The following is a 10,854-nucleotide window of genomic DNA, read 5'->3' on the forward strand; positions in this document are numbered from 1 at the left end:
AGACTCCAATTATGGCAGCCATATTGGGAACACCTGGACTAAAGAAGCTCCTGCTTGGGATTTTAAAATCTAGACTAACGTTTACATAAGCTGATCAATACAGAAGGAGGCTCTGACCACGGCTAGTCTGGGATTGGTGGTTTCAACATCCACTGGGAGTGGCTGCTTTTAGGCATGAGTGACAAATTAGTTTGCTTGATTTCATCTTTCCCTTAGTACGAACATGATCTTCCTCATAAAACTGTGTTACATAATGAGTACAAAGGGTACTTATTCCAATTGGGAAACATGAATTTACAGACGTGCAAAGAAATGATGTGGTGATGCACATCATTTTGCCACGTGTCATCTCTAACAACAGCCCTTGGCATGCTGGCCATATACAACATCCCCTCGAAACTCATTGCTAAAAGTAACCTACATTTATAACGTGTAACATTTACACTAAAGGTCAGAATATTCATTAAATCAACTATGTCTACTTGACCCTATTAGCTGATTATTCGACTAAATTTTGTACCTCAACACTACAGAACCATGGATCATGAGGAGTAGCTCATTGCTTACTTGTATCTCAATACCCTGTTCAAAACTCACAAAGCTGATGTCACATCTGGAGCTATTAACGTTTACCAGTAGGTCACAAGCCTTCCAGTGACCCGCCAGCATCGCCAGGAGGCGAAAGGTTTACAGTTGAATAGACACTGTATTGCATTAATTCTAAAGCTAATACATCACTACTCTGCAGGGTCTTTCGCTTGCACCCCAAGGGACAACAAAGTCAGAGTTATACTCCATGTGACAACACTGGGAAGTGCTTACCTGTCCAGAGTTGTGCCAGGAGTTAATTTCTTCCTGTCCAAGTATATACATGTAGCTTAAATGTAACTTACTTACATTCATGTTTAATTGAACGAAATCCAAATAAAGTCTGAATCAGACACAGGAATATAGACTCACAGAGGTAACAACAATGTTGTCTTTAAGTCTTTCTTTTTTAATGACTATGTAATGAGAGTGGTACAACTGTCATTATGCTGTATCGTCACAGGGCAACTGTTATCTTCATACGAGTCAGGAAATCCGGAAACCCTATATGCACTGGCATACATGTAACGTGTAACAGGACCTCCATACCTAGAATGAAGTAACACAATCCACTCCTGCTCACACTGTCAGATTATTTCAGGTCATTGTAAAGATCCACTGTGAGATTTTGTGTTGTAAACAAAGACCCGGGTTCCTATCTTTCAGTAGAGGCCTATTACATCATTTCTACATTGGTACCTACATTGAAACCTTGAGGGGGGGAGTACATTTACACAGAGGTTGGTCTCTAAAGGCTCCTGTGTGTACATTAGTCAGTCTACTCTGCAAGTGTGAGCCACAGAAGGATTGTTTCCATATAGATAAACTTTTCGGATTCCATTTGCAACAATTGTAATGCAACACCACATAACATAGGCTATGAAAATGTCAAAGGAAAGCCCATACAACATGTCCAAAAGAGTAACAACTGTGAGAAGGCTGAAAACACAAATTGAATATGTTTTTGCATCAGAGCCAAAATGTAAATATTCTCAATAAATCAATATCAAACAAATAATTTAAGGGGTGTGTATGTTCACAACTGATACTGCAAAGACCTGAAATTGGACTTAACATTGCAATGTCATGTCCTAACCTCTTTTTAACCAAGTCAGTTGGCAAGCAGTGTCTCTTGCTGACACAGGCTTACCTAACTAGCGTCTCATCATAAGCCAGGTTGCTCAACCATTCGGACTGCAGGTGTCAAGTTAAATGATACAAGTTTGGTGCCAGGCAGCAGAAACAGAAAGCAGATGCTGAGTAGCGTTTTTGAAAGTAGGTCTTTATCCTAACTAGCTAAATTACAATATACTGAGGCAATAACAAAACACATTTTGAGCCAGATGCTTTGTTAGTCTAGATGTACTGTTTCAAAAGACCAGTGAATGCCAGTAAATATATCTTTCTGACAGGCGTTGACAGGTTTTCTGGAAAAAGATTATGAGCTCAGAGTGCAAGAGAGTACAAATATTTCTTTATACAACTCAGTTTTTAAATATTTAATGATTGTATTAGGCAGGATGTCAAGGTCTCAAAAGTATCAATGCTGTCAACATCAGTGTATGTGTGTGTGTGTTTGTGCGTGTCTGTTATGGGGTGAAGTAATCTGGCATCTTGACGCTGCACAATTCTAACTATGCAGAATTCTGGGTTAGTTATTACTAAAGAGTATTGGGTATTATATTGGGTATTATATTTTTACATTACTTTTTTAATACAGTAATTTATCCAGAGTGACTTACATGATAATGCATCATGCTTCTAGCTCCAGAATATAAACAACTAAGCAGTTATGGGTGACTAATGAAATGAATACAGTCTGCAGGCTAGTTGTGGCCTCTGTAGCACATTAGACTATTGTTTACTTTTTATTCAGTTGGCCTTATCATAAGGCTAGCAGCAGGTAGCCTACTGGGTAGAAGTTGAATAAGAAACAGAAGCGTTGACGGAATGAATAAAAGAGCCAGTAAAGGTCTGTCAATTTGACCTTGAGCTAGGCACTTCTCCCTAAATTGTAGATCCCTAAATATTAGATTACTACCGGATTACTACCAACAATAAAAACCTATATATAGTAGAGCCTACTATAAATTGTGGTTAACACTGTCATAAATCTGATTCAAAAACACAAGTAATATTCTCTTTCATCAACTACGTTGCCACGTCTCCAAATATTTCCAGAGCGCGCGTCACATCTCAGGTGTGCGCACGCGCATGCGTTTGTGCTTGCGTCAGTTTATATAGGCCCACAGTGCATATGGTTATTCAAACATGAAGCATACAAACCGGCAAATGCGTATTTAATGGTGATTGTAGCCTATATGGGAACATACCTTGGAAGATAACTGCCTCCTGGAAATCTTGGTGCTCTCTGGGATGACCAACAATCCTTCCTTTCTCATATTAGAGAAATATTGTGCACCAGGTCCAGCGAACAAGAGATGAAGTTCACAAACCCAAAGTTTCCACGATGACAGTCATTTTTTCCTAATAGGTTTCCGTCGACGTCGGTGTAAAGGGATAGGCCTATTATACTGTCAGTTAGTTTGTAGTGGTTTTAAAGGGACGGGGGTTTTTGTCGCGCAAGGCATATCCGTACATGACCTCCAGTGACAGCCAGTGTGGATCAATTTCTTATGTCTGTCTGCAGAGTAACTGTAATTCATGTGCTTCATATCGGTTGTCGGTCAATAGAAGGCTTTATTTCGGCCTAAACATAGCAAAGGAGGGTGTTTGCCAAGTGTCTCACTTGTTGACATTAGTCTTCTGTCAATTTTCTTTTGAGAAATACAGATATAATGCTTACTTACTCAACAATCTCACACATGATTTGGTAGCTCTTCAATGTTTCCAGATCAAATTATCATTTCATTGTGTACGAAAAAGAGGGGTTAAACCAAAACTAAAAATTAATATGAAATTATTATTCCTTTGTTCATAATGCAAAAATATCTCAATACTACAGCCAAACCATCTGAGGCTGTCCAGGTTGCCATGTAGTTGGCCTACAGTTTCTGTCACTCAAGATAACTTTCAAATGCATCACTCTTGAAAGTCCGCAGTTCAAACGAACTCTTACAATAGTGCAAACTAAAAACGTTTACTTTATTGCATAATAGCAAAACAATATCCGTATCTCCCTTTCAATTGTTGACAAATGAAACTCATAAAGTGCGTATGCATTAGCCTGCCTCTTCACTATTCTCGATTTCATTTAGGCTATAGATTTATGAGACCCAAGTAGGTCTATCTGATTTCATCTGATTACATTGGTCATAATAGTAAAGCTTTTGATTTGGGCGTCTATTTTCTGTAGGCCTATATTCCTCTAAAAAGCAGCCACATGACAAAATAAAACACCGTATTTGAGCTTTCCAAGATCTAGCAAAATTTAAAGTGTGTACGTGTGTGTGCGTCTGTCGGTGAGCGTATGTCGGCTATGTGTGCGAGTGTGCATGTATGGGCGCAAATTCGCACTTATGTGAGTATGACCACCTATGAGTGTGATTTGAAAGCATATCTTCGCAATAACATTTAATGTTTTGTCATCACACATCAGTCTGTTGTGACTTTGAGCTGGTACTGTTTTTTCTGCCAATATCTGTCCCATTTCCTTTACTTGGGCTTTTGTCCACCCCACACAGCGACTCTGTAACCCCCTCCTCCATCTCCATGTACTCCGCTTTATCACCTAGCGAAGAACCAGAGGGAGATCCTTTAAATTTCTTCAGGAAGTTGGGGAAATAAGGGCAGGTAGGTGGTGGGGTTTCAACGACCGGCGGCGGGTCTGCTTCATTATCTGTCTCCCTGTGGTAGAAGTAATTGAAGTTGGATACAATGACCGGCACTGGAAGAGCAATGGTTAAAACGCCCGCTATGGCACAGAGCGAGCCCACTATCTTGCCACCGACCGTTATAGGTTTCATGTCTCCATATCCAACCGTGGTCATGGTGACGACTGCCCACCAAAAAGCGTCGGGAATACTTGTGAATTGAGAAGCGGGTTCGTCTGCCTCCGCGAAGTACACAGCACTCGAGAACAAAATAACACCAATAACAAGGAAAAATATCAGAAGCGCCAATTCCCTCATACTGGCGCGGAGGGTATGTCCGAGGATCTGCAGTCCTTTCGAGTGCCTGGAGAGTTTAAAGATGCGAAAGACTCTGACAAGACGGATTATTCTCAAAATGGCAAAACTCATTGCCTGATCCCCTTTGCCTTGCTGTTGTGCAAGATCTGTGCCGAGCGTGATGAAATAAGGCAAAATTGATACAATGTCTATAGTATTCATAATGTTTTTAAAGAAATCAGTTTTACTTGGACTTGCAAAGAAGCGCACTATGATCTCAAACGAAAACCATATAATGCATACCGTCTCCACAATGAAAAATGGGTCGTTAAAAGGAGTCTGTCCGTGGGGTTCCGTCGAATTATCTCTTGGTTTAAGGTATTCTTTTTCGTCCCTGAACTCTGGCAACGTTTCCATACAGAAAATGACTATTGATATTACGATTACCAGAACAGACACGACTGCAATCCCTCTTGCAGGTTGTGAGCTCTCTGGATATTCAAAAAGTAGCCAAACTTGGCGTTTGAACTCGTCCTCTGGTAAAGGTTTTTCCTCTTCTTTGACAAAACCCTCATCTTCACGAAACTTCAACATTGCCTCCTCCCCGAGTTCATAGAATTTCACCTCTTCCGAAAAGATGTCAAAAGGTACATTTTGGGGTCTCTTCAACCGCCCCCCTGACTGGTAATAATAAAGAATGGCGTCGAAGCTTGGTCGGTTCCTGTCAAAAAAATATTCGTTCCTTAGAGGGTCGAAGTACCTGATTCGTTTTTCCGGATCTCCCAAAAGAGTATCAGGAAACTGTGTGAGAGTCTTAAGTTGAGTTTCAAACTTCAGCCCCGACACATTAATAACAACTCTCTCACAGCACCCATACTCACTGTAAACATTTTCATATCCTGATTGGGGACGTCTATCTGTGAGTGAGACGGTCTCTTCATCATCCATATTACAGAGAAAACTGGACCTCTTGCTTCCCCCGTCCTCCTCTTCTCCGCCTTCTGCCTCGTCCTCCTCTATCATATCCTCCTCGGATCCAAGTAGCGCCAACTCTGAGTGGCGCAAGTCCCCGCCGAGGGTCTGACGACTCCTTCTCCAACGTCCTACACCGCGTTGCTTTTTCCTTTCTCTGAGAACTTGCTGCTCAGACTCGTGGTGGTGCTGCTGTGGCTGTTGCAAGGAGGAGGGGCGAGAAGCGGTACCGCCGCTACTGTTGTTGGCATTCGATGAGGAGGAGGTGCGAGACTGATGCTGCTGGTGGTTGTTAAGGAGATGACCAGATGACTCCCCTCCCTCTCCACTTGCTGCACCTTCAGCAGCTGCTGCTGCTTGCTGTACCTGTCTTTCCCGTTCGTGCTCCCTTTCCCGTGCGCGAGCATACCCGTAAGGAAGTCGAGTTTTGCACCCATTATCTGCACCTATCATAGCAAACTCCATTTTGAGGAGGGTATGAATTCAGTTCCAGTGAATGCTATAGTCCCTTTAGCGACGACTCGTGCAGGCGAAATGGAAAGTGACACGCTTTAGCCAAGGGCGCACGTTGGTTTATACTGCTTTGACAGGTATCAGGCACCTGTTATTCAGTGAGGCTTAGGTGAGTTAAGAATGCGCAATTATACATAAATTGTTTTAATATAGTTCACGATGTCGATGGTATAAGACACAAACTGAATATATTCTTTGTAAACGGACTCCATATTTCATGACATCATTGTAACATCCAAGTGAATATAGATTAGAGGATGTGTAGGCCTTTGATGAATTTCCAATTTATATCCTTTTTATTCACCGTATATTGGACAATATGTTCAAAAAACCACCTCCCGCAGGTGGTTAACTCCAGTGTTAATACTTGCTGAAATACGGCATTTTTGTCTTCTCGTGGTTACTCCTGGTTGCCATCTTAGGTGATGAGAAACCCGTCCCTTTTATCCTGTACACCTTCAGTGATTCTTAACGACTTTAATCCTCTGACGTCTTCAGCAGCTGCAAAGGAGAAACAGCAGTTCGATTAGACAACCTACACATTTCTGTATTCAAATCTACCCTGTTTGGGCGATACATGCAGTATTGCCTACGCATCATCAAATTAAGACTATAAAACACATTTAAGACATGAACTCCAATAATAACAGTGAATATATTAACATTGAATGCAACATGAATTATTAATACATAATAATTTAAAACAACAACATTGCAACAGGAGACAACGCATGACAACTCTGCAACAAGCCTGTGTAGTTATACATTACGCACGAAATGTGTTACCTCCGTTCAGAAAAGACCCCACCTTAATTAATTCAGATATTGTACTTACATTTGCTAAAGGCCAAACGAAATCGTCTCAGCCCCTTAAAAAATATGCTGTAGGTGAGGATGCAATTCCTTGGTTTGCGCAATTTCGCGTCTTGTTTTGGGAATAATAAAATCCCTCGACGTTTCCAACCAGCGAACATATCACCTACACACCCGTGTTCGATTGCACTCAAAGGATGACACTTTGGACGCGTCTCGACGTTGTCTTCATTCAATTCAACAGGATCTATGATCACTTTAGTATCACCCCCGTTGTCGAAAAAAAGATTCACCGCTGCATCGGTGCTGGCACCAACAACAAAAAAAGCACACAAAAACCGCAGGTGTAACGATTATCAATAGCCAAGCATGTTAAAGAAGCTACGTCGGAGAGAGGACGAATAAAAGTTTATGCTCACATGTTAAATAGCCCACGGTTAAGTCGCATCACACACATCTGTCCGTTCCCCCTACCTCCCCTATATTTCCCATTGTGCGTGTTATTGAGAAGCAGAGCCTAGTACAATTCCAGCATGTACCGCAACGCAGGCAGAACTCGATCATCCCCCAGTGGATAGAACAGGTCACTACGCACCTCAACCACCACCACCAACAGTGAGATAAACAAGTAGAAGTGTTGGCATCAGTGTCAGTTTTGGAATGATATAGGATAAGGACCTGTCTTTTTCCAAGTTAGTCGAAGTTGTCCTTTAGATTTTTTTTTCAATCTTATTTTACCTGGTAAGTATGACAGGGAACACATTCTCATTTTCCACATGGACATAGGAGTATTTAAAGTTAGTTGTCGTGCTCACTGACAGAAATACATATTTTTCACCATGCCTACCCTGGCCATTTCTGAATCTAAATCATGTGTTGCTGTCTCTCCTCAAGCAACAGCCGAATCACACTAACACACATACAGGCTGGGATCTTGGTTGAGTGCATATCAATCAGAATCTCCTTTTTAAGACCTGATTGAGGAGACGTTCATAGAGAAGGGACCTCTGTCTTTCTTGTTTGGTGGGTTTTGAGAGGGAGAGGGGGATTAATGAGCAGGTGTGCTATGCTTCTGTAAATATATTTGCAACAAATACATTTACAATACATTAGTTTGGAAACACCAGTTTGTTAATGTTTTTGAGATTTGTTTCCCCAGGAAATGTTTTGTGGGTGCAGAGAATGCCTCAGAGGATGCTGCTAATTTGCATTGCCCTTAGTGCCTTCCAACCACTCCTCTGCTAGTGGAACAGTGAAGGCTCACACCCAGTGAGCTCGGTGTTGAGATTTTTTTAAACCTCTGAAAAAAACCCTGGGAGGCACCATGGCAGGTTGACTTGAACAAAGTTGAATCTTGACATCAATGTCCACTCTCCATTACTATTCATTGCAGATCCTGCCTTCATTCGGTTAACATTTTTTGTGTCTGAATCTGGGCCAGTTACAGGCTACTTGTTATATAGAGGGTCCAGTAGCCAATACAAAAGTATGTTATAGTATTTTCCTATAGTAATATATGTTACAAGAGTTTTTGGTCATTTTATAGGCTAAGATACATGTGTGTATACTAATATGTAGTGTTGTGACAAATTTTAAGGCACTTGAAAGTCGAACTAAAGCCATTTATTTGGTTAGTAAGTATTATATATTATTGTATAAATTGCATGTAAGTTGTGATAGTTTCCTATACTTAACTGAATGTTGCACCGACATTAACTCTGCTTCCTTTTGTCTTTTTTAACAAACTCAGTCATAAAAAAGAGCAGTTGATAGGTCAGTAATCAGCAGAGATGAATAAGGGGGCATTAATATTACAGTTACCCTAAATTGTTAGGAATACTTAAAAACAATTTACAACAGGGTTGTAATTGTTCTCATTGTATTGCATGTGGGAATCTATTGACCACACGCAGTAAGAAAAAACTAATTGACCAGCACAAATGAAAACATTCAGCAGCATGCACAGCACAGCGATCTGCAAAAAATTCAATAAATAAACACACTGGATAGCCCCACAATCCAAACAAACTAAAATTAGAAATTATATTGGCAGTTTGTCACTACAGACGCTGAACAGCGCCATGCACAGGCAGCTCATGTAATGAGTTATAATATACTGTGGCTTCAGAAATGATTCAGGTCCCTTCACTTTGCACACATTTGTCGTGTTATAGACCTCATTTCCAATTGATTATATACACTACTGTTCAAAAGTTTGGAGTCACTTAGAAATGTCCTTGTTTTTGAAAGAAAAATTTATCAATTAATATAACACAAATTGATCAGAAATACAGAGCAGACATTGTTAATGTTGTAAATGACTATTAACTATTCATTTTTAATGGAATATCTACATAAGCGCACAGAAGCCCATGCACAGCAAAAATCAGTCCTATGTTTCAATCGCACGTTGTGTTTGCTAATCCAAGTTATTCAATTTAAAAGGATAATTGAACATTAGAAAACTATTTTACAATTTAAAATGTTTGCACCTGTCTATACACCGATCAGCCATAACATTATGACCACCTGCCTAATATTATGTAGGTCCCCATTTTGCCGCCAAAACAGCCCTGACCCATCAAGGCATGGAATCCACTAGACCTCTGAAGGCGTCCTGTGGTAGCTGGCACCAAGACATTAGCAGCAGATCCTTTAAGTCCAGTAAGTTGTGAGGTGGGGCATCCATGGATCGGACTTGTTTGTCCAGCAAATCCCACAGATGCTCGATTGGGTTGAGATCTGGGGAATTTGGAGGCCAAGTCAACACACTGAACTCATTGTTGTGTTCCTCAAACCATTCCTGAACCATTTTTGCTTTGTGGCAGGGCACATTATCCTGCAGAAAGAGGCTAATGCCATCAGGGAATACCATTACCATGAAAGGGTGCACATGGTCTGCAACAATGGGTAGGTAGGTGGTATGTGATAAAGTAATATCCACATGAATGGCAGGACTCAAGAAATTCCAACAGAACATTGCCCAAAGCATTACACTCCCTCCGCCGACTTGCCTTCTTCCCATAATGCATCCAGGTGCCATGTGTTTACCAGATAAGCGACACACATGCACCCAGCCATCCACGTGATGTAAAAGAAAACATGATTGATGATTGACCAGCCCACCTTTGCTCCATTGCTCCATGGTCCAGTTCTGATGCTCACATGCCCACTTAAGGCGCTTTCGGTAGTAGATGGGAGTCGGTATGGGCACCCTGACTGATCTACGGCTACGCAGCCCCATACGCAACAAACTGCAATGTATTGTGTGTTTTGAGACCTTTCTATCAGTACCAGCATTAACCTTCTCAGCAATTTGAGCTACAGTTGCTCGTCTGTTGGATTGGACCGCACAGGCCAGCCTTATCTCCCCACGTGCATCAATTAGCCTTGGCAGCCCATGACCTTGTCGGTGGTTCACCACTTTTCATTCCTTGAACCACTTTTGATAGGTACTGACAACTACAGACCGGGAACACCCCACAAGGGCTGCAGATTTGGAGATGCTCTCACATGCCATCACAATTTGGAACTTGTCGCTCAGATCCTTATGCTTGCCCATTTATCCTAGTTCTAACATCAACTTTGAGGACAGAATGTTCATGTGCTGCCTAAGTTGTCCCACCCTCTGACAGGTGCCATGATGATGAGATTTTCAGTGTTATTCACTTCACCTGTCAATGGTCATGTTATGGCTGATAGATGTATTAGATACCACACTTCACAGTGCATGTCAGAGCAAAAACAAAGTAACTCAGTATTCACTAAACATCTTAATTCTAAAAGTATTTCCCAACTTGCACCCAGCATCCCAAATGATTTAGGAGAAACTCTTAAAAACAATGGGCATGTCAGTCCTAAGTTTAGAACTCCTAAATGTTTGGTCTAACACTATTTC

The 10,854-nt window shown here is 41.2% G+C and overlaps 1 protein-coding gene across 3 annotated transcripts in view; it reads right to left on the reverse strand.

The window, feature by feature from the left end:
* Positions 1 to 7,421, reverse strand: part of kcna4 (potassium voltage-gated channel, shaker-related subfamily, member 4) — a 51,140-nt gene extending 43,719 nt beyond the window's left edge. For all 3 annotated transcript variants that reach the window (XM_010897084.3, XM_034287619.1, XM_034287618.1), the window contains exons 1-2: positions 6,979 to 7,421; positions 2,922 to 6,644 (exon numbers count right to left, since the gene is read on the reverse strand). In XM_010897084.3, coding sequence (XP_010895386.1) covers positions 4,137 to 6,095 — 1,959 coding nt within the window. In that variant the 5' untranslated portion in view covers positions 6,096 to 6,644; positions 6,979 to 7,421 and the 3' untranslated portion in view covers positions 2,922 to 4,136. The remainder of the gene's footprint in view (positions 1 to 2,921; positions 6,645 to 6,978) is intronic.
* Positions 7,422 to 10,854: the final 3,433 nt, after the last annotated feature.

This window comes from Esox lucius, chromosome 2 (genome assembly GCF_011004845.1).
Source record: "Esox lucius isolate fEsoLuc1 chromosome 2, fEsoLuc1.pri, whole genome shotgun sequence".
NCBI lineage: Eukaryota > Metazoa > Chordata > Actinopteri > Esociformes > Esocidae > Esox > Esox lucius.